Consider the following 23,502-nt stretch of genomic DNA (forward strand, 5'->3'; position numbering starts at 1 on the left):
TGGGGCAGGAGACGTTAATTTCCCACACACGAGATTACTGTATGATGGATGTCCTCCCCGGGGTGGGATGGGTGGGTAAAAAAGGGGTTAGGTGTCAATTGGAACGAAAGTTCTGTTCCTTTCTCCTGCCATTCCTGTGGCGAATGAATTAAACTAAACTAAACTAAGTTAAAAGTTTCAAAGCTGACCTTTCGAGTATTCCTTAGTTTCCAGTACTTACCAAAGTAACAAAGTCAGTCAACAGAAGAAATGCTGGGATAAGATCCAGTGTTGGACGGGATCCATCCACTGAGAAAAGCTGCTTCCTCTCACTTGATCGGCCATCAGAATCCTGAAAGTTAAGAAATTAATTAGTATATACCAAACAGGTGAAAAGAGATTTTTCTGTGCGCTGATTGGCTAGTTTGGAAGTAGTTAGCAAGTGCTATTCACCTCCGAGCAGCCGAAGAAACAAGATCTCGCGTCAAGATTTTCATTTCCGGCGATTCTTCGGTATGTTGACAGGAATAAACTTAAGTTTTGGTTTCTGTGTGGTATAAACCAAAACCATGATTCACCTCAGTGTTGGTGAAAGTGTTGGATATTTATCTTCACTTCAGTACATAATTGTTAATCATAAAAAATATATCGTCCATATATACCGCAGGGATTGTCCGCTAGACACGGAGAATACTCGGTTAACTCCTTGGCCCTCCTTTCTCTGTAATTGGATAAAACTACAATGCAGTCTGCTTGAAAACGATTGTGTATTCTTCTCAACAACTACACACGCAACTAACATCATTCTGGACCATCAGCCGGATTCAAATGACAAGACAACGTCTAGTTTCTATATGTAATTAACCAAGGATCAGACTTTAGTCGATTTTCGACAACCTCTAACTTTACCAATTAATTCATAGCGTTGTCTTCGTCACCCTAGACTGACATTTTCCCGTGATACTGATTAGCTTGGTGAGCACTGTATATGGCAATTGAAAACCTCTATAGTGTTCTTTATAGCTACCGCGCAGTTTGCTTCGGAATTCTTGATTCTCAAAGACAACAGATTCCACTAAACTTCTTACATTTAAGCATTAAGAGCAAAAAACGAGGTCGATGAGCGGAGAGGGGTGTGAATATCGCTTTGAGATAACCCTCGCCAAGTCCGGACCTCAACATAGTCAGGGTATTGATTCACATATATATAATGATCACAGTTAACAATGTGTTTCATATGGGAGCATTTAAGATCGATCGATAAGAACTATTCCTGTTGACGCATGCGCTCTATGAATTGCGATGAGACAGACAAGGCAAGACAAAAGCTCTTTCTGGTAAAGAAATCATGGCGACGTGACTTTCATATCTTATCTTCAATTCAACTGGACTAAGATACACCTAAATTGGCCGCTGTAATTCTGGGTTGGTCAGAATATCGTCTGTGTTTTGATACACATTTTTTTTTACTTCCGTAATGACTTTCGTCACGGTCAATAGTTACAATTTTCCTTCTTAAGAAAAATAATTCCGAAGCTTTTCGATCGTTTCTCTCTAAAAACTACTTTCGACGGGTTGAAGTTTTCATAACACCAAATGCGCCGAGAAGATGAACGAGATTATTGTTCTGTACAATTAAAAATGCAACTGTTACAATACAACGAAAATGAAAATTGGGGTTTACCCTTTCCATGTACTAGGTAATGCGAATTCGTTCGGGTTCGATAAACGGTAAGAGAGGGAAAAGATGGAACTGTAAAGTGATTTTCAATGGTCGAGACAAGGAGGATACTTGGTTCAGTTGTTAGCTCTTTTCGCTCTGTTGTTGACTAAAACTACAACACCATCTGTTCGAACACGCTTGTGTATTCAATAAGATCATTCTGGACCTTGAACCGGAATCAAATGGCATGACAACATAAACTTTCTGTGCGTAATTAGCAGTAACCCAGGATTGGACTTGATCGATTTCTCAACTCATGAAATTCTGTCTATTAATTCATAGCGTAGTCTTCGTTACCTCAGACCGACATTTTTCCATGATACCGCTGACTAAATTAAGTTAGGCACACTATATGTGCTCTTTACAGCTCGCGTACAATAGCGGTCCATTTTACAGTTGCGTGCTCGGTTGCCAAATCTTTGAACAGAAGTGAGGCAAAGGGTGACCTTGTTATGATACAAACCTTGCTGCTTTTCAAATGTAAATAACTTTGTTATTATGCTGACGAGATACTGATCTCAATCACAACAAGGCCACCTTCAGCCTCACTCCAAATCAAAGGCTTGGCCACCAAGTACACAACTGTAAACTGGCCTATTCAATTCTGGAGTTTGGTCTTGTAAGACCTTCTTCTCTACTAAACTTCTAAAAATTATTTTTATATGGCTGTGTCTCATAAGGACTGGGAACTACCGAATTTACGAATTTGATTGGCTGAAATCAATATTGAAAGCGGTCTAGATTTTCCATCTACCGGCATCTAGAACGGTCTTGAAAAAAAAAAAGGTACAAAGAATATAAAAAATTGGCATAAAAGACACAGCCATATAATAAACATCTTATTAACCGAGCTAGGACGGTCTCTATGGGAGAATCTTCACCGAGGTCGCCAGTACAGACCGAACGCAGTGAGGTCTGTACCAGCGAACGAGGTCAAGATTCTCCCATATAGACCTCCCGCTCGGTTAATAAGAACTAAGTAATGATCGTAAAAGATGAGGTCGATGAGCGGAGAGGGGGGTAGCTATCAATTTGGGATAACCCTCGCCAAGTCCGGACCTCAATTTATGGTAGTATCAATTCAGCTATATACAATGATCTAAGTTAACAATTGGTTCCATATGGGAGCATTTAACAACGATCAACAGGAACTGCCCCCATCAACGCATGCGCTCCTTACATTAGGATGGCACATACAAGGTAAGATAAAATTTCCCCTTGATAAAGAAATAAAAAAGACGACGGTTTTAAATTTTATCCTAAGAAACCTTAGTTGGACTTGCTTACATGTATATCTTATTGATCACTGTATTTTTGTGGTTGGTCATAATATCGTCTGTTGTTTTGATCTACTCCATATTTTACTTCCGTAATGGCCGTGTCACAGTTACTATTTCCTAAGTTACTTTTGTTCCATCTAAGGAAATTTCATTCTGGAAGCTTTTCAATCCTTTCTTTTCAGACAAACATCTTACTTTCGGCGAGTTGAAGTTTTTCGAAAACAAAAATATGCCTAGAAGATGGACTGGATTAGCATTGTGAATTATTATTAAAAAAAAGCTACAATTATAATCGAAAATGAAAGTTGGGGGGTTCCCCGTTGCAAACAATAATGAAAATATTTAAATAGTGCGAATCAGAGAGAAAGCAAAGATGTTATCGAAATTTTGCGCAGGAAAAAACCGGGCTACAGTTGTTCATAGGGCAGATAAACGCCATCCAACGGTTAAATCGTAATCCAGCGGTTAAATGTTAAGAATATGAACTGCGCTATCCACCGGATATAAATTTATCTAGTGGATAGCGTTATCCATCCTTCGAACAACCGGAGCTAGATTTTCATCTCAGTAAATTGAGAATTTGCGAGTTTGTTTCCTTACTTGAACTCTCACAGTGATGGAATGAATACCAGATGAAAAGTCCTCAGGATCCCAGCGGCAAGCGTACAATGCTCCTTTAACGTGAGTAACTTGTAAGCTGAGGGGTTTCCCATCAATTTCAACAGTGGCAGATACGATAGGTACAGGAGAGAAAGCCAAAAACCTGTCAAATAAAACATCGTATATCTCATCATGGGTGAGTGAAGTTTTTGAAGAGAAGTTCTGACTAGAACCATGTTGAACTAAAATTAAGGCCATTGCTACAGTACGTTAACTACTTGTTCGAACTTTTTTCGCTGATTTTATGAATCTTCCGATTCTACGATTCTCCTATTCTTCAACTGTAGTTTCTGGTTGATAATCTTACCGTTAGATTCAACCACACTGTTATCATTCTCCGCTTCAAAGATTCCTCTCACAACTTTTCGGAAACAACCCCTATTATGTCACTTATTTGCGGGAGAATCGTAACATCGTTAAAATCGGGGGGCACCGGTTCAAATCCAGTAGATGTCTGAATTTTTCCACGCAGTTTTATTCTGCAATTGCTTATCCACCTGCGAGGATCGTTTCTTTGCAAGTTAATCTCCATCCGCAGGTCAAATGAAATTTAGTTTATTTAAAATTTCGAAATAAATAAAAATTAATGCTTGTGTAAAAATAATACCTTATGTGAGTAGACTTTCTTATTCTTCCAAGAGGTTCATGGGATGGCATAATGTAATGCGCATCTTTTGGATTGGTTATGAGTACAACAGGCCACTTGTTCAGACGAACATCAACAAAGGAGAAAATGTCATGATCTATAGCCATTACCCTGTAACTGAAATTGAAGAGAGTGAAGAAAGGCTGTACTCCCTTGTACATCAGCATACATATTCTCCATACTATTCTCTGTACAATTTCCCAAGCTGCTGACAAGGAGTATTTGTTTAACAAAAAAGAGCGGCTTTTGTTAGTGATAATTTCTCTATTCTTGTGACCTTAATGTGTGATTCAGGAGTGATATTAAAGGGAGAAATTAGATACTAGTCACTCTGAGGGGTAAATAGGTAGGTTAAGGTAGCGACTAACCTAGCGGTTTTGTTCAACGATTTTTCCAGACCAGAGAAAACAGTTAACAGATATTACACTGTAGGCTGATAGCTTAATCCTTTGGTTTTTTTTTTTTTTTTTTTTTTTTTTTTTTTTTTTTTCAGGCCTGAGTAATAGTAACATGTTAAAACAGACATTTGTCTGAAAGCTTAGTTCTTCGTTTTTTTGCTTCTTTTGTTTTGTTTTGGTTTTTTTTTTAAGCCTGTAACCCTTTAAATTCCACAATCTGATTGGTATTTCTTCCCTAGAGCCGCTACACATGTGCTTGTAAATTGGCAACGAGAATTTGATTTTTGATCAAGAAACAACTTCTACCTGATAACCAAATAGTCATCATCTCACCCCACCCTTTTCCTTCCTCAGTTTTTCTATGCCAGTCTAACTTACTTTCTGGTGTCAAGCCAGTCCCCGAGTTCCAGCTCAATGTGACCATCTGTGTGAAAAGCATGCATCTTGGGAAAAGTTTCCAGCAGAGTGTGAAGATGACCACACAAGTAAACTCCCCCAGTCCTGAAATGGATTCACACATGCCCAGAGGTACAGCATCACGAATAACATTCCACAACGAAAAAAATCTGTTTTCTGTGACAGCTTTTTTCATCTCAGGGAGTTTCATTTCTAATCAGTAGCTATTTCCAGAAGAAGCTGGTGATGGTGTACAGTAAGTGGCTTTGTGCAGGAAAGGGACCATTTCTCCCCCACAAAAAAATTTGAAACTCTAGAAGCTTGAAAATTTAACTTCCAGCAATCTGGGCATCGAGAAGTGTGCTATTTGTAATAATTTTTATCAACACATCAGTTTGTAATTTGCCTGTCATTTCTGAACAGTCACCAAAATGGGGGTTTCCTGAGAAAAGAAGTGGACAGGAAAGATACCATAATTTATTTTGCAGCTGGAAGTACTCACAGATAGAAGCCTTAAATATTACATAATTTGTGGAGAAGCATCTTTGTACAAAACCACCTGAAAGATGTACATATTGTCTAATTAGCCACTCACCTTAAAATCCTTCGAACAGAAGGAGTTGTTGTGACTGAAAAAGGATGGTGTCCAAACCAAACTGTCATATTAAACGATTTGCTAGCAGCAGCTAACCTCTCCATTGCACTAATGCGTTCCTGTAAGAAAAAAATCATACGATGCACAGTATGATTAGCCTACAAGCAAGCCTCATTATGAAGGTTGCAGGACATACATTTCTTTACCCTCAGGAAAATTTGAGACAAGTCAGGGACAGGTTTGCAAAGAGTGTTGCACTATTTATCAGCTCTAGAACCCAAGTCTTGCAGACCTATCATTGGTTTGTGTCACTCAAGGCCTTATCTTTTCTAAAGGACCAAGAAGCTCTAACAATGAGGGCCTCCTAGCAGGCTAATACACGATATATCACCCATCTATTCAGTACTTTGTGCCTGCGTCATATCTCCATGAACACTCGCTAAAACATGAACTAGCTGTTAATAACTGCAGTATTGCCTTATTAATGAAAGCTAAATGTTTTTCATTCACTCACTCAAGCAGATTGAAAATCATTGGCAAGAGGCTGCACTTGTATAGAGTAGACTTTTTTTCTTCAATTTGCAAGAACACATCATCCTTCTTCTACTTTTCATAATGAGGCTATAGAACCGATTTAATTTACACTACCTGGTTAATAGCTCTACTACACATCTGGGCCCAGTTCTTCAAATGCAGGTTACTATTAACCCAGGGTTAAATTTTAATCCAGATTTTTTCATTCCTTAGTTCAAAGGCCTTTTGGGATAATTTTCACTGTCCCTTTTAGAGTATCCAATCATCAAATTGTAGGCAAAAAGAATTTTACTTAATCTTCTTTAAAGCTCAAAGATCTGATACCAGATTTCACCTTTACCCTGGGTTACCTTAATCCAGCTTTGAACAACCTGGCCCTGTACTTTCGAATGATCATCAGTTGTACATTGTGTCAATTTCTCTCATACCTGCTCCACATGACCAAAGAAATTAAAAGGTCTCCTTGGACCCGGATTTGGGTTCATATCAATACCATTAAATGCATAAGAACCGAACTTGGTACTATATACAAACTGGTATGGCATCATGGTACCTCTTTCTCTATCTGGGCCACTGGATGAATAATCTCTGAAAGAATTCCAATGGGACAAAATTAACCCTTTACGGTACCCCCAAGGAGCAACTACATGAAGCTTCTAACTTCTCTGTACAACATCACCCCTGAATCTCTGATTAAAGCCTGATTGTTCTTGAAAATTTCCTTGTGAATACCATGGAAAATGTATAGACAACAGTACGGGGAACATAAATTATATTAATGTTATGATGTAAAAGCTACAAGGTAGTGAATGGAATTAAAACTCTTAAAAAACCTTTGAATGCACTGTTAACAGAAGTTATTTCTAATGGGATTGAAAGACAACTTGAAAGGAAAATCCAGCAGTCTATCTGCAGCCACCTTCAGTTGACTTTTTTCCATGCAACCTTCAACTAATGACGATATTCAACTCAAATGATACACGGTAAACACATGTTTAAATTATAGGGTGAATTCAGGTAGCTCAAAACTTCTGCCCTTTCACCTCCCTGTGAAAGTCCACTTCGAAATCTGCAAGTAATGATTTTCTTTCTCACTTCATCATTGATCAATGATGCATCCTAAAATTTGACGATTGTGCTAAAAAAGCACAAAATAATGCAGCAATTGGATATCACAGCAAATACAAACACATTAGTACACAAACCCATTGATTTAGTCACAAAACATACTTAGCAATTCATTTCCATTAATTTCACATGCAGTCCCAGTCTATTCAAAATTCATAAAGGCTGATAGTTTCGAAAGAAACTGTTGGGGGCTGCGTCGGTGGAAGTAACGAAATAATTTGGATATATCAACAAAGTTGAAATGGTAAATTGGCCACCGTAATGATTATAAAAGCTGACGTTTCGAGCGTTAGCCCTTCGTCGGAGCAACAAAGGGCTAACGCTCAAAACGTCAGCTTTTGTAATCATTACAGCGGCCAATTTACCATTTCAACTTTGTTAATATATCCAAATTATTCAAAATTTAGCCCAATCCTGCAATATCACTTGGGGTATACCACCCAATACTCCCCAGTTTTAGTGGGGTATAAAAAGGCATATATCTCTTTTCAACTATTCAAGCATGCTTACTTGAAGAAGTTCTCTTTGCTTGTATATGAGGGAACACTGAATGTATCTGTAAAAGCGAAAAAAAAACAATCGGCTCAAATACAAAAGCTTCACCCACACAATTTTGATCCATGTACACCAGTAGACTTAGGAATGGATGACTTTGCACCCCTCCCCTCCCCCCCTCTGGCTACCTACAACTACTACACCACCGTCTCCACAGCCCTTAGGCTCTCTCATTTCAAAATTTGTTTCTTACAGTGTATGGGCCTAACATTACAAAACTGAAACTAAGGAGAAAATTTAAAAGTAATGGTTCACAGATGTTTAGTTTAAACTTGATATTCGTGTACCCCTTCATCACTCCCAGTAACGACCAAGACATAATTTCTCTTCACAATTTCCATACAATATCAAGTAGACATGTGATGAGAAGAGCGAAAAATATCAAGTGAACTAAGGAATTATTCATTGATCCAACATTAATTTCTGAAAATTGATAACTAAGAAAATTCATTACTTGACTAAGGAATTCTGCATCTAATTGCATGCGAAAACTGAAATTGTACAAATCACCAAATAATGAGACAGTGCAATATCAGATTTCAAGTGAAATTTGATGCAGAATTCACAAGTCAAGTAATGGATTTTCCTTGAAAAGTATAATTGGATAAAAATTGAAAAAGAAGAACAGAGCAGTAATATTACTTTTATCCTGAGTGCAAAACAAGAGATGGCTCAGAGAAACAATCTCACTTAGCCTTGTTTCCAAATCACAACTCCTTGCAAATTACTTCTCTTTAGTAACCAATCAGAATGCAAGATTTTATTCAATAATGCAATTCTAGGAGAAATATAGGACTGTAGACAGTAAGGAGATATAATGAAATATCTTGGGAGTGAAATAATTAACAACTGTTAAGTCCTAAGAAAACTCATTTCATAAATTAAAGCTTCTTACCATGGTTTCCTCTCAAGTCTAACCATTTAGTCCTGTCTTCAACTTTTGTTTCCTTTAGCACATTATAGTACTCTTCCCACTCTTCTTTATACTGTTTCGAGCCAAGTTTGTGGACATCTTTTGCATCTGTCAAGTCACCTTGTAAAGTTCACAAAATGAAGAAGATATGTCTTTGGAACTAAATTTTGCAATGTCACTCAATTTCTTACATGAGATTGAATAAGTTCTTGTGATTGAAATTAATTTAGTAACCATAGGGAATTTCAAACAATAACAAAAATGACAACAATTTCATTGTCTATTCCTTTAAGCATGAATGTTTGGGTTAGAAAGCTGATAACATAAAAAATAGGATACAATCAGGCACAAAATTATGCACTGATATTTGTCCTGCAAGGACATCATCATTCTGTTCCATTAAAACCAAACAGTTTTGCAAGAGCAAAGGTTAAGGAAAACTTTCCCTTTTTCTGCAACAAATGCAAAACTTGAGTTAAATTGTAAACAAAGACCATGCAATCATAATAGACATAAGGTTTGAAAATTTGCAAATATCACTTGGGGTATACCACCGGATATACACTCCCCAGTTTTAGTGGGGTATATTTTGCCACATGATACCAATCACACGCAAGCAAAATGTTTAATGGATTATAAGTGGTTATACCTACCCTAATCTTCAACATGAACAGGACATCAGAGCCAGCTACAATGTAAAACCTCAGAATCAAACGTACCTGTGGCCAGGACAGTAACCGGCTTGATCACATTTATATTTTCATAGCAAAATTTCTTCAAATCCTTTATTCTTTGATTATCCCGGTATTTGCTTATGTGAATGTCAGAGATCTGTTATGAAAGAGACATAATTATACAAGGAATGTAAATTTAGTGCAGTCATATTTTATATCAAGGTAAGTGTACCACCTACTGTACAGGAAAAATGACAACAATAAAACCAACAGAAAAAATACTTTTAGGATGGAAATAGCACTAAATAAGGGCAATTTGTTTGGTTAATATATTAAGTACGATTTACAGTTTTAAAGAAGTTAAATGATAAGTACAGCCAGCCGTCATATTGAACTGGACATACTTAACCATTTACCAATCATTCGACAATTCGACAAAATAAAATGAATCTACATGTAAATGCAGTTTCTAGATAACACTGGTTTAAATCGAGAGGATAAAAAAGAAAAGCTAAAAAGCAACAGTTTGAAATCAGCCTACAGAAACCCCAATCACGATCCATATATGGAAAGATTTCCGTACAACCCCATACCTATAAAAAACAAAGCCGTAGTCCCAGAGGAAATCTGTTGTTTTTTAGAACATAGCTAGCAGAGTCGCGCAATCTAATTCATTATACGTAAGCGTGCTCAAAATCCCGATAGTGCACGCTGATAGCGTCAGCAAATCCGACTTCGCCAGAAATTTTTTTTTCGGGCGAGCGGCCATTGCTAGTGCGGGGAAAAATAATACATTTCGCGACAATAATGGATACAAACAGAAACTCGGCCTGCTAGTCCGAAAACGAAGACAATGTTTCGACCTTTTCCCATGGTTTCGACCTTTTCCTCATTCTTAAATGAGGCAGAAAAAGAGAAAAACAAAGGAAAAGGAGACTTGGCATCAGCGCCGTCACGATTCGCCTCAACTGATATTGTTGTCCGTTTTTCGCGTCGCATTTGATGCACAATTCCACCGGCTATGTTCTAAAACAATTGGTTCATGCTTTCAGCTGTGCACTATCGAGTTATGGAGCACGTGGGAAGTTTGGAGAGCACTCAAGAAGCTAGAGTTGCCCTCGGCTATCGCCTCGGGCAACTCTTACGCTTCTTTCGTGCTCTCAAAACTTCCCGCGTGCTCCATAACTCGATAGTGCACGCTAAAGCATGAACCAATTGTTAAATTGAATGCATAATCAAGTATGGGGTTATACGGAATCCTTGCCATGCATTTTTTTCTTCTAAAAGCCGGTCCGGAAACAGTTCTCATCATGTGATACAAACACAAATTACGTTCAGCTTACTGTATACCGACCTGAACGAACCAGAAAATATTCTCCATCTTGTCGCTCGGAAATGGAGCTGAATTTGTATTTCTGTGTTGCTTGAGCGGTTGGCCGTGCCCTGTATAATAGTCCAGTAGTACAGCAACAAACCATGACGAACACAAAATAACTGTGAGGATGATCAGCGATAGACAGCCTTTACTACAAACAACCATGTTTTTAAACTGAAGCCTCGTTCAAAGGTACAACTCATTTCCGGTTTTTCAGGTTGTGCACATGACCGGAAGTCAAAATATTCGATTACGGAATAATTTTACGTAATAACAGATATGCGTTACAGGAGGGTTGGGGGCGGAAAGGTCCTTGGGAAGAGAAATGGTGTTGTAAAGAAAGGCTTAGAGAAAGCAGATTCACGCTTTGAATGCATAACTTCGAGCCCTCAAAAAAAAAAACAAGAAAAATTGAGTTAGTTGCAGATCACGAACACTTTTAGGTATATCAATTGCTACCCCAATTACCGTGAGATTCTATATTCTAAATTCTCCTTCATGGCCGTTCTCTCAAGCAAATCTCCGTCGCACGGCCCAAACAAACAGCGAGCAACTGAGCAATTAGTATTTGTCCGTGTTATAACAAAAGAAAGGACTCCAAAGCACACTTCATTCTGATTGGGCAGAAAAACACACAAATTTTCTGGCACCAATCAGATGGCAGAACGACTGCGACCGTTTGGAACTATTCTTGTAAAACAATGTCCCCAGGGGTTATTCATGCCCTAACTTGAAATCGTGCCCACAGATCCTGGGTGTCCGAGGATGGATAGGGTAACACGAGACATGATTATTGCACTGTCATCGACAAATTATCTTTCCTTGCTGCATTTTTAAATTCGATTCTTGTCGTCCACAGAGAACATGAGATGATTCTCTCACGCCGCCGGTCAAATATATGTCGTTTATTTCATGCATCAGTATAAAACGTTCTCTCCTTTTTTACTTTGCTCAGCTTTAATTCTTTTTCCTTTTGATTCCTTGTTTGTTTGTTTGTTTTTCTATCTGTTTTGTTGTAATATTCATGACTTAGTAATCTATTAGTATCAGTGTAAGGCCCATCACAACCCTTTTCTTTTCGTTTATTTCTTACCCCTCGACGAAAGATCCCTAAAAGTGAACTTTGGTCGGTGACACAGCACATCTTCAAGTAATGAATGTGATGACAGATGTCTCAGCAGGTTAGCGTCGCGGTCAGTATCGTTTCGTGAAGGAGGGATCAGTTTACAATTTAGAATTTTTTTACCATCACCCGCCCCTGCACCTCATTTATTTTGCTCGAAACCTCCCTTATCTTTCTCTGAATCAGTTGTGCACATTACCCTAGTTCAAGGAAATATACGGCATGTTCGATTTTGAGATATGATCCTTGCGGTAACGATCACAACCACAAACGAGTTGGTCACCGACATGGCCCTAAGAACTACACAGGAGTTTCGTATCACGCATAAACAGAGCCTGCTTAACAAACCGGCCTCCCCCCCCCCCCCCACCGCCCCTCGTTTGCCGCTGCTCTACTGCGAAACGAAAACTTTGCAACTGTTCTGCAAGCTGGTCCTCGAATCAACCAAGTGCGAGATAGCCTGCAGAGCCAGCGAAATTTTTTTTGCGTTTGTCACGCGCGAAGACTGGGGTATTTCGCGCACGCCTGGCGCTTGCCTCTATTCGATTCTGCAGGCTAAGCGCGAGGAGGTGCAAACATCTTTACAGTCTGCCCCTTCAATGCACGTTTTTATCGTGGACCTGCCTCCTCAAGCTTCGAGGTACAAGTAGCCGACCGCGAACAAACAGACTAATAGCAGCAGTCTTAATGAATGCTTTAGTCCGAATGAAAGGATTTAAGGATTATCAACCTAATCTCCTAAACGCACTTGTTGATTTGCTTTTTTACTACAAATGCATCCATCTATCATTCTAAAATTTCCCCGAATAACGATTGCCAATGTTGTGCTTTACTCAGCTTAATCTCCACTCCCATATGTTTGCCCGAGCTGCGAATTTGTTTCGGTGGCCGTTTGGTTTTTTTTTTTTTTTTTTTTTGTTGTTTTTTGTTTTTTTTTTTCCTGTCACCTGATATTAGTTTCTATTCTTGAGCACGTGTTTTGGCTCGATACAAAATCCCCTGACTTATGCGTGATACTCACAGTGCAAAGCAGTACAAGGCAACAACAGGACCGTGGATTTCGTGCGCATCGTTTACTCTTCATCAGAATCGAGACCAAAATGCTAGCCGTTCTTGCTTCGTTGCTCCTTGTGGCTCTTGTCAATGCCCAGAGACCTGTACCATGTGGTTTGTTTTTAACTTTTATTTAATTTTTTGTTTCTTCCATATTGTTTGTGCATCAATCAGTGCTGAACTGGTCGTGTTTTTCTCATATACGAGTAGTTTACACGCATCTATTGATTCAAAGCGCTCACTTGATTTCCAAAGCGTTGGTTTCAACCCAAATAGGAATGCCGCAGTTGGTATCGTGAGACCTTCGATCGAAACTAATCCTCCCCTTAGCCTCCATAAATTATGAGTAGAAGTAATTGGTTCTTAACGCAAAAGGAACACCAGAGCTGCAACGCAGAATCTTTTCCTCGCAGTTTTAGCGGCATTTACAACTACAGGTTAGTGGGTTGTAAAGAAAGACTATGAAAGAATTAGAGCTTGACAAGAGGGACACAATTTAACCATATATTACGTAACACGATTGACAATGAAGCATGCTCCTGCAAGCTTTGCAGAATGTTTTTGAAGCGTAAGGCAGATCGAAAAGCCATTTGCTGTTTATCAGAACTACAGTCCATCAGAATATTTCATGGAACTCTAGAACGCACGATTGGTTTTCGTGAGATTTGCCCCTGCGCGTAATTAGATTGTCTCTTCGATTCGGAAAACTGTTCTGGATAATTCATGAAAGAGATACGACTGTGGTGCAATATTTCATCACTGTTGGATGCCCCGCAGGGCACTTTTCAAAACAGGCTACTTAAATTTCTTTCGGCGAGTTCCCATAAATAATCACGCCAGCCTCGTTCCCAGAACGAGGTTGTAAGAAGAGCCTTTCCATTTCTATGTTGACTGCTTTCCCGATCTCCGACGTGGCGTCATTCAACGTAACCATTTTACAAAAACAACTTAGCTAACTTTCATGCTAATCTTTTTTACATCGCCGCTTTGGACACATATTTCAAACTCATTGAATTTGTGGATCTATTTTGCGCATAATAACACATTCACAGAAAAGGGCAGAACCAATTTGCCCACCTACATGTACTCACTCACACATTAACTACCACTACCCCACTCGCCATTGCTTGTCTTTTATCACGTCGTGCAATCACTTGACCCAGGGGTTACCTCATGTTTTTTAACGCTTATTCCATCGTTTCAAAGAGCAACAGCTCGGTTAAAAAACATTTCCATCACACTGACGACAACTTCTCTCCTTTGAGGAGGTCAGTATTTTCAGACGTCGTAAGTTGTCTATTTTTCATTATTATGAAGAAGACAGGCTCTACATACATAAATATAAATGATAAGACTTAATGAGTTAAGGATGTCAGTTTTACAATAAACCTTGCGCATAGGGAAAAGTTTGTCGGCCGATTTTACTACATATTTCGTAGTTGTTCTAACAAAAACTTACGCTTCCCTTTTATCAACGTGACTCGAAACAAATTCTGATAAAAAGGCGGCCAAAAAGCGATGATCTCTCTTCAAAATGTTTGCTTTGTTTTTTTTTTTGGCGTCGAAACTGCCTTTCGCCGTACATTTCTTACTGGTCCTTACTAGCGGGCTGCGATGTTTGCCCTGTGGCGATCCCAAAAATCTTTGCCCAAACACAAGGATCCGATTACTGGCAACTCATTCATTATTTGCTCGTTTGACTGTTTACAGAGACCCCTCCAGAGTGGAATGGACGTCAAATGACGGTGAGTCGCAGTTCAGATTTGGGTAAACAGTCTCCTCGCTATATTCTTTACATCATAAATGCTTTCCACTAAGACGATGAAAATTAACTTACATCACGAAGACCGGTTCGCTTTTTTCTCCGGCAAAATTTAAATGGAAGGGTACAAAACTGACAGGGGAGACAGGGGAGACTGGGGAGACTTCTTCTTCTTTATTTCTATTTTTTTTTCTTTTTTTTTTTTTTTTTTTTTTTTTTTTTCCCAATGAGAATCTGGGTTCTACTTAAACTTTGCGACAATAAAGTAAGCCGCATATTTCATCTCGTGGTTTTGTGCTGATGGATGAAATAGATGGTAAATTTATTTTCTGGTAATTGCAGTACAATTTAAGAAGAAATTACTGTTTTTCATTTTCTCTCCTCGATTAGATAATTATCCAAACAACAGATAATTTGAAAGGCTTACTATCAAAAGTCTTGATATTACTTTACTTCTCTCTCTCTCTTTTTTTTAATAGATTGATCCTGAAAAGAAATTTGCTGTGTTCGCAAGAATATCGTACGATGCTCCTAATGAAAGGATTAACATCGTTGAAGAAGTGGATATATATCAGAAAGAGAAAAAGTTCTACGAATACATTATCTTGTTTAAAGAAGTAAGTTACCAAAAACACTTTAATCCAGTAGAGGTTCTCCTACTTATGTTCACACTTTTCAGTGAGCAATATGCAATCCAGCATCACATTACTTATGTCAGCAACAGCCCGAGAGACCCCTCCCCCAACCTGCGGTTATTTTACGGTGGGAGGGTGTAGGGAAAAGAGTAACGCTCCAATCCCGCGGGGGAGATCGAAACATGGTCTTAGTTTCCTTTCTCTGTAGGTCAGTCCGCCATTTTATTGAAAAAAAAAAAAACGTAAGATGGTTATGTGTCCTCTCAATTTATATTGTGAGTAAGGGTGTCGCTGCTCTCACCAAAGAAATCAAATAAAAGCCTTTCAAGATGGCAGTTTTTTGGTGCTAACGGACACGTCATTTGTATTCTTAAAGGGAATCATGTACCAGATCGAGCTGAGTACCAAAAGGACTGGCAAGTGTGAAAAGAAGAAATTATCCGAACCTTTCCACAAGTTTAAAATACCGGACAATGCTACAGCTATTGGAGAGGCCACTATTGGCTCTAATGCGCTTCCAGGTGCAGGAGTAAACGTGGCGTTTTTCACGGGAGAAATTGACGGAGGTAAGATTTCGTACGAAGTCACATCCAGGGTTTCTAAAATGTCTTTAAAAAATATATCAAAGGAACGATTGTTTCAAAGAAAAAAATATTTATCGATTAAACCTTACGAATAGTCAAACTAAGGGACCAATCCTAATTTGTAGCCTGAGGGAGGGGGAAGTTGGAAAATTTTTGGTGGGATCATACGGTTTTCAGGAAGAACGAAGGCGGGATCAGTTGTTTCCAAGAGAGCTGAAAGGGGGGCTCATAGAAAATTAATTTCCAATGAGGGGAGTCGTTAGAAATTCACAGAGCCCTATGGGAGGCTCAAGTCAATTCTATTGTGACACCACCAATTAGAACAGAAATAAGGGCGGTCTTACTCAGAAGATATCTTGAACAAAAGGGAGTGGGGGGTGTGTGATCGACACTTAATTCCTTACGTATGATGTGCGATCCTCGCAGTAGATAGCGCTATTTATGCAATAGCGAAAATCAGACCTGAAAAAAAATCAGGCCTGTACGGGACTCGAACCACTGACCTCTGCGATACTAGTGCAGCGCTCTACCAATTGAGCTAACAAGCCAATTGGGAGCAGGCCGGTAAGTTGATTCGTAATAAACCCGTGAAAGGGTTTCCTAGGCATTCAAGACACTTTCACGGGTTTATTACGAATCAACTTACCGGCCTGCTCCCAATTGGCTTGTTAGCTCAATTGGTAGAGCGCTGCACTAGTATCGCAGAGGTCAGTGGTTCGAGTCCCGTACAGGCCTGATTTTTTTCAGGTCTGATTTTCGCTATTGCATAAATAGCGCTATCTACTGCGAGGATCGCACATCATACGTATCTAATACCGCAGTTCAAAAAATATATCAACTTCATATATTCATTGCCTCTCACTTAATTCCCTACTAGGTAATACCATGTGCGCGATAAGAATCACTTGTGTAAGAAGTCTAAGTAGTAGGAAGCCCGCTATCAAAGAACCTTTTACAAAACCTTACGGGGGGGAGGGTAAGGGGGTAATATTGGGACGTCACTGAGTTGAGATGTTTTTGGAATTAACATATGATTATTTCGGTAATAATAATAATAATATTAATAATAATAATAACACTTATATAGCGCTTATTCGCATGCGTTCTAAGCGCTTTACATCCATTGTATTACAGTATGACTTAGAAATAAGGTTTGATAAACGAACTTCGTAGAGTAAAAAATCAATTTGAATACAAGTACCCTGATCAAAGGTTTTAGCTTGATTTCAGACAAGTTCAAAATTTTTTGCATAAACTTCCTAGGCATTCAAGACATGCCGACCCTCCAGTCAGTCGTGATTCATTGGTAAATGTGTTTTAACTTTCAGATCGTTTCTTTCTGACGGTTACCACAGAAGGATGTCTTCCAGTTCATCAAAATATTGAAACCAAGACAGCTGGTACCATGCACATCGGGTTGGTTTGTCTTGTTTGTTAATCCTCTGAGTTAGAAAGAAGTGAAGATTTTGTATATCACCCAAACCGGTGAACTGGCGACTTCTTCAGTCCCACAAAGCTTTGATCGAAAAAGAGTAAAAACCTACAATATTGGATTCACTCTGATTGCTTAGAGAAAAAAAAAATGTTAAATCTGCATTTTAGACAAGTCGCCTATTCAGCTGTAGCTTGTTCTGGTTTCTAGCGCATGAAAGGAGCAAGAGTAATGTGTTATTTCCTCCTCTGAATCAGTGCATCACAAGGTTACCCCACAAAATTTCGTTAGGCTTCTCTGACAGTTCGCAGGTATTCATTTATGTTCTTCGGTGAAGAGAGGCCTGGTACAAGTGCATAGCGGGTACATGTCACATACAGTCACCCGGGTCTCAAACCCAGACCCTTCGATCCAGGGTCCAGCGCGTGAGCTCCACGGCCATTTCTTCTCCTAAATAATTCAACATACAATGTAAAGATGAGTGCATCGCTTGTTATTGACCTCAAGTGACCAACTGAATGACTTCATAGACCAGTTGTGACGGTTAAAGAATAAAAAGAATTATTTCAGGAGCAGTTTTATCATCACCATGTAAAACACTTGGTCATGATTTACTGTGGTTGAGTGGGGGGGGGGGGGGGTCGGAAGATTTTGGTGGTAGCATGGTAAAATTTAGCTTATTCCCCCATAAGACTCTGTTATATTCTTAGGGCGGTCAATTTTTTTTTCTTAAGTTTCCCCCTTTATACTCTGTTACAATCTTCTCCTCCAACCATGCGATAGATAACTGGTCTCTTAAAAGTTTTTTTTTTTTTCTCTCTTCTTTTTCAGCTATTATGATCTGGAACTTGGGGTGGACCCTGAACGGTTTGTTCCTCCAAGAGAGTGTGAGTAGCCGTGGACGACTCATGGAGCATGCGCAGCTTTTCAGTGGTAACGAATTTGCCAAGTAGGAATCAGTTCCAGATCAGAAGCTTCTTTTTCACTGGTCACAGAAAGCCGGGAAGAAAAACTCCGTGTGGAGCTTGATTTAAAGTGTATTTTCAATGGTCTAATAAACAGCTGTCGCAAAAAGCATAGTGTATGAGTTGCGTCTTTCTTAGGTGACTAGAGCTTTGACCTGGACATTCCGAGCTCGAGAGGTTTAAAAATCGGAGGTGTCAAGTTCGAGGAGACATGAGTTGGGAATGGGGGAGGGGAGACACGTTTCATTCCACGTCTTTTATATTACAACTCGATGATCAACGAATGAATTTCACGTTCTTCGCATTTCACGTTTTTCACATTTCACGTGCTGAAAGACGGTTTTTATGTACCAGCCCATCACTAAGTAAATATTCAGTGAAAGGAAAATTGGCTATGAACCACCAAGTTTTTTTTAAGACAATTGACTTGAGAAATTATCCCCAAAGGTTTGAATTGTACCTGTTGGATAACTCAATTAGTAAGTCAGAACGCCAAGGCTATTTCACTGATATTAATTTTAATGAAGAACTAAGCTTGTACATTAGCCTTCGTACGACCTATCATCTAATCTCAGTTGAAACCTGGATCAGAAATCCCGATAACTCGTCAGCTTCCCTGGTTTAATCCAGGGACAGCCCCATTAACGCCCGGTTTCCTTCCCGAGGATCCAGGGAAATCCCCTTTTCCTTCCGTTTTTCTTTCCGAGAATCCAGGGTGATTCCCTTTTCCTTCCGTTTTTCTTTCCGAGAACCCAGGGGAATCCCCGTTTACCAGCAACACTTAGAGAGTTAAACAAACTGAATGCGTCAGTCAGCGCATTCCGTGAAAGCGCTGGAACGGATCGGCCACTGATTGCTTGCTTGCATTTTTCTGGTATAACCAACTTCTCAGGATCAAGCGTAGTCTTCAAGTCAAGAAAACTGGAAAAATCAGAAGAAATCATACGAACATTTAGAAATCTGATAGGCTTTTTTTTTATCTCGGAAGTTTTCAAGTTTTAAACGCGTGTTTTGCTTGGTGATAAAGATCTCCCTTGAAAATCGAAATATTTCCTCGGAAAAGGTAATAGAAGTTAATCCTTTAATCCCAAAGAGCCCTTTAATCCCAAAGAGTGACTAGAGTTAAATAATCATCAATTAAAGAAGTACTTGATTATTAAGCAAATTCTCCTGGTGAGTACAGTGGGTTATGTATGAATATCCGTATGGAGAATATGCATACTGATATTATTACGGTGTAAATGGTTAAACAAAGGTAACACAATGGTGATTTTTCATTGTCTGCTCTTGTCACCCTCTACGGTTCGCTGTATAACGAAACTAAAAATCTAGAGAAGCATAATATACAATCCGCGAGTTTATTGGACAAACTTTACCTTCCTGATATGGCGGAGTACTCTGTCTTCACAGCATAGCTTGCTGGGATACATTGATTGCCAGACTCTAGCGTTACCACTCCTACTTCTGCATTTTCACAACAACAAAAAAACCAACAAACAAACAAACTAAGAAACAAAATCAAAAAAGTGGGATTTAAACTAAAACAATTATTTTTATATCTATATTTCAAAAATTACAGCACCAACCTCATAAATATTTAAAAGCAAATGAAGAAATATCATTTTATATTGGCATGCAATTCATTTGAATGAGAGAAAATGCGGCATTACTTTCTCTTGGTCTGAATGATGACGAGGAATTCTTAGTAAAATTTAGTTTGAACGAAAGATTGAGTTTTCCAAGACAGAAAAAAAAAACAGTGTACACACTGCTAGTGGTCTATAACAAGCATTACTGTGGGTCCAATTCTCACCTTCACCATCTTTAAACGAATAAACAACAACTGATGCTCCTTTCGATCCAAGTGAACCAGTGGCGACAAAGTTCAGCGGTAACTCCTCCAGAAATTCAGTAAAACTTTTCTCCTCCAATGAGTCAATATAGCATCCATCTGAACTTATTTTATAAGTCTTACCCTATCGAGAAATTCGTTTTGAAGGCAAAAAAAAAGAAATCTTAATGAATTACAGATGCAATTTGTTAGCTTATTCATTACTAAGATTCAGATCATAAGGTCTCACTCAAATGATAACGTCGCTATTTCCAATTGAGTGCCACAATTCATAAAGGACTACTTTGATATAAGTTTACTACTTTCAGGGATTTGGCCATAAACTTGTGTCATTTTTCAATTTTCCAGACGAGAAACATAAACCAATTACGATTTTGTTAACTGCAGAGTACGTTTGACGCTCGAGTTAGCTTTTTCCGCCTAATAATGATTGATTCCTTGCCATATTTCCTTTTGAACCCATTGACCGTTGTGTTGTTTTTGTTGTTATTGTTCTTTCTATGTTGTTGATGCTGTTTTCTTAGTAAAGAAAAAATCGCTCAATAGTGACAAAAAACTATGATGCCACTGCTAATAAAATTGGAATCGCAGGCGCTCTTTCGAAAGGCTCCATAAATCCAATTTAACGCGTGTCATGAATATTTTCAACATAAAAGGGAAAGTTTCATTACCTCTCTATAGTCCTTTATCAAAATTTCATCGCCCATCTCTACCTGCATTCGTCCAAGACTCATATCTACAGAGAATGCCTTGCTATTTGTTTCAGTTGAGCCTGACTCATCCGTCTCAACCTAAAAAAAGAAAAAAATTCTCGCTGATAATGATGATGATGATTATTGTTACTATAAGCGTAAAAATAGGCACCCAATAACTGCATGTGTCTACTGCTAGCATGAACAAACAGTTTAACAGTCGAACAGACAAAAATAAAGAACAGACGTTCAGACCAACAGTCCAACAGACAAACATGCGAAAATTTTTTTTTAATATGAGTGCCTCCTAACAAATATTCAGTTAGTAACGAAACAGAAAATCCTTCAGAAGATTCTGTTGTATAACACGATATATTTCAAGGCCCATTGCTACAATAAATTCAGTTCCCTATGTAAAAAGAAAATGAGTCGATGAAGCATACCAAGAACAGCCTCCCCGATAACTGCTTTGGAAAATCTGAAAAGAAAAAAGAGAAAAACAAAACAGGGTAAATTTAACCTTTAGGTACGTGTCACAATTTTAGTACAAAATAAAGCATTAAGAAGGACAAAAAAAGAAGAAGAAGAAGAAGGATTTTTTTTCTCACCAGAACATGACAGAGACCGCCTGCTTGGATTCGGATTTGCTACAGAGAAGCCAAGAAGAACACAGACCACTACAATGCCCTTCATCTTCGACTGATTCTACAACTGTGGTTTTGATCAAGTGTTCTTGCCATTTTATATATATTTTTTTCTTCTGCACATGTTCAGCTGCGTAAATGGAAAAAAAAAACTCAACAATGAGGTGAGGCGTCTTAGAGCAATTTAAAATTAATTGTGCACGTAAACATATATGGTTACCCTTTTGTTAAGTTTTTCAGGAAGAACAAAAGTTTTTTTATATAAAAGAGTAAAATAAACAGGAACTCGTAATAGATATTTTACTTCCCTTTAAAAACTTTGTGCTTGCCTCATGGTAGCTGATTAACCTCTGGTTATTCTCGTCCATTATATATATGTTTGCAGGCAAACATATATACAGTTACCCCTTTTGTTAAGTTTTTCAGAAAAAACAAAAGTTTTTCAATAAAATAGTAAAATAAACAGGAACTCGTAATAAATATTTTACTTCCCTTTGAAAAGTTTGTGCTAGCTTCTTGGTAGCTGATTAACCTCTAGTTATTCTTGTCCATTACCATACTATTATCACTGAGGGTACAGGCGTTCTGTTTTTTAATTTTTTCCAAGGACATTCCAAGGACAATTTAGTACTTTTCCTTTGTTCTGTTAAACAATAAAGTGCAACGTAGGCAAATTGGAATATAACCCAATTTCGATATCACGCACAATATTAATTGCTTGCGATTCAACTGTTATTCGTATATTCGAGATGTGTTAAAGTGTTTACAGCAATTAGCGCTGACTCTAAACTTCGATATGCATGGTTCAGTTCGCCATTACCTTAAAAACAGCTGAAACACGCTGTGATGGGAAAAACATTGAGTCCCTTTCGAGAACAAAGGCGAAGCATGTCCGTATTAGAAATTGGTGGTAATGGGTGAATAAGCAGGTTCAAAACACGTTTGTCCTTTGAAGGTTTACTGATACAAGAAGAAAACATTCCTACTCAAAAACTCATCGGTCCAAAAACAATTATTCATCGTCACAAAAGCAAATTATTTCTATAATATTTTTTGCTGACATCGTGGAAATTAATACTTCTGATAAAAAATAAAACAATAAGGCTAAGTTTTGGTAGAACACCATGTGAGAAAGAGGAAGTAAATAAAACAATAACTTAAACTTAGATAAAGGAACTTGACTCAATTGACTCAAATTCAATACCATCAAGCTTGAAAATGAGCGGTTGTTTTCGTTTCCATAGTGACAAAACAGAAATAAATTGCCTGTGTTGTCACCACTATGCAGAACAAAGATTGGAACTCTGGATGCGGATTTTTTTTTTACCATTTGCCAGATTTATTTGTGCTCTGATGCATCTTGAAAATGTAATTTGTATTTGAAATGTAGAGTCATTAATTGAGTCTTTTTTGTTGGGATATTAAAGAGGCAAGCGCGCACGTGGCAGGAAATATCGTATCCTTTGTGTTCGAAGGAAAATTTATTCATCAACGTGTATGCTTTATCCTCAAAATAAGTGTTACTCTTTGAAATGAACATTACATATGGGTCTTTTATACAAGCTAGCTCACTAAAGGGCACTTTGCGGCTCAGTTGGTATACAGGGTCTTAAAGAGGTTAAAAATTAGCCATAAAACCGCAAAAAGATTTAGCCGTTAGGTGTAAAAATTGACAATTTTAACCGTTAGTCGTAAAAAGTTGACCTCAAAAATTTTTCTTGTCAGCATTCGCAACGGAAGGAAAGTAACCATCAGCCGAAAAAAAAGGCCAAAATTTAAAGCGTTAGCCGTGGGAGCCACTACCTCATTGGGACCTCGTCAGCGAAGTACGCACAATCGAGGCCCAAATTTTTTTTCTTTGTCTCAAGTCCATGAAAAATCATTAGTTGACGATTTGATTGTTA

General features: G+C 38.4%; 3 protein-coding genes across 4 annotated transcripts in view; 1 reads left to right on the forward strand and 2 right to left on the reverse strand.

Annotated features, from left to right (window-relative positions):
* The window catches only part of LOC111333097 (transmembrane protein 62), a 14,304-nt gene extending 3,238 nt beyond the window's left edge, over window positions 1-11,066 (reverse strand). Inside the window, exons 1-10 of one of the 2 annotated variants that reach the window (XM_022938615.2) lie at window positions 10,836-11,061; window positions 9,527-9,638; window positions 8,790-8,927; window positions 7,850-7,895; window positions 6,640-6,799; window positions 5,678-5,796; window positions 5,065-5,187; window positions 4,250-4,405; window positions 3,583-3,745; window positions 221-331 (exon numbers count right to left, since the gene is read on the reverse strand). In XM_022938615.2, the coding sequence (XP_022794350.2) occupies window positions 221-331; window positions 3,583-3,745; window positions 4,250-4,405; window positions 5,065-5,187; window positions 5,678-5,796; window positions 6,640-6,799; window positions 7,850-7,895; window positions 8,790-8,927; window positions 9,527-9,638; window positions 10,836-11,021 (1,314 nt within the window). In that variant the 5' untranslated portion in view covers window positions 11,022-11,061. Of the gene's footprint in view, window positions 1-220; window positions 332-3,582; window positions 3,746-4,249; window positions 4,406-5,064; window positions 5,188-5,677; window positions 5,797-6,639; window positions 6,800-7,849; window positions 7,896-8,789; window positions 8,928-9,526; window positions 9,639-10,835 lie in introns of both variants that reach the window. The other variant, XM_088724485.1, reaches the window with a different exon arrangement.
* A 1,916-nt stretch (window positions 11,067-12,982) lies between these two features.
* LOC111333098 (mammalian ependymin-related protein 1) lies at window positions 12,983-18,524 on the forward strand. Its single transcript, XM_022938616.2, has 6 exons — window positions 12,983-13,146; window positions 14,743-14,777; window positions 15,274-15,411; window positions 15,806-15,995; window positions 17,342-17,429; window positions 18,277-18,524. The coding sequence occupies exons 1-6, from the start codon at window positions 13,080-13,082 to the stop codon at window positions 18,338-18,340; spliced, it is 582 nt and encodes a 193-aa protein (XP_022794351.1). The 5' UTR covers window positions 12,983-13,079; the 3' UTR covers window positions 18,341-18,524.
* A 385-nt stretch (window positions 18,525-18,909) lies between these two features.
* On the reverse strand, window positions 18,910-21,711 carry LOC111333102 (uncharacterized). The gene is made up of 6 exons (XM_022938619.2): window positions 21,563-21,711; window positions 21,398-21,432; window positions 20,934-21,053; window positions 20,224-20,386; window positions 19,787-19,874; window positions 18,910-19,331 (listed from the first exon to the last, which is right to left on the reverse strand). Exons 1-6 carry the CDS (start codon window positions 21,645-21,647, stop codon window positions 19,052-19,054), a joined length of 771 nt encoding a protein of 256 aa, XP_022794354.2. The 5' UTR covers window positions 21,648-21,711; the 3' UTR covers window positions 18,910-19,051.
* Between the last annotated feature and the right edge of the window lie 1,791 nt (window positions 21,712-23,502).

This window comes from Stylophora pistillata, chromosome 6 (assembly GCF_964205215.1).
Source record: "Stylophora pistillata chromosome 6, jaStyPist1.2, whole genome shotgun sequence".
NCBI classification, from domain to species: domain Eukaryota; kingdom Metazoa; phylum Cnidaria; class Anthozoa; order Scleractinia; family Pocilloporidae; genus Stylophora; species Stylophora pistillata.

Excerpts from the sequence above, each read along its gene's own strand:
- LOC111333098 (XM_022938616.2), top strand. The coding sequence starts at position 13,080 with ATGCTAGCCGTTCTTGCTTCGTTGCTCCTTGTGGCTCTTGTCAATGCC. Across the intron at positions 13,147-14,742 it reads CCAGAGACCTGTACCATGTG|AGACCCCTCCAGAGTGGAAT; the intron begins GTTTGTTTTTAA and ends GACTGTTTACAG. Across the intron at positions 14,778-15,273 it reads GGAATGGACGTCAAATGACG|ATTGATCCTGAAAAGAAATT; the intron begins GTGAGTCGCAGT and ends TTTTTTTAATAG.
- LOC111333102 (XM_022938619.2), bottom strand. The coding sequence starts at position 21,647 with ATGAAGGGCATTGTAGTGGTCTGTGTTCTTCTTGGCTTCTCTGTAGCA. Across the intron at positions 21,054-21,397 it reads TATCGGGGAGGCTGTTCTTG|GTTGAGACGGATGAGTCAGG; the intron begins GTATGCTTCATC and ends TTCTTTTTTTAG. Across the intron at positions 19,332-19,786 it reads TACTCCGCCATATCAGGAAG|TTTTCTTGACTTGAAGACTA; the intron begins GTAAAGTTTGTC and ends TGATTTTTCCAG.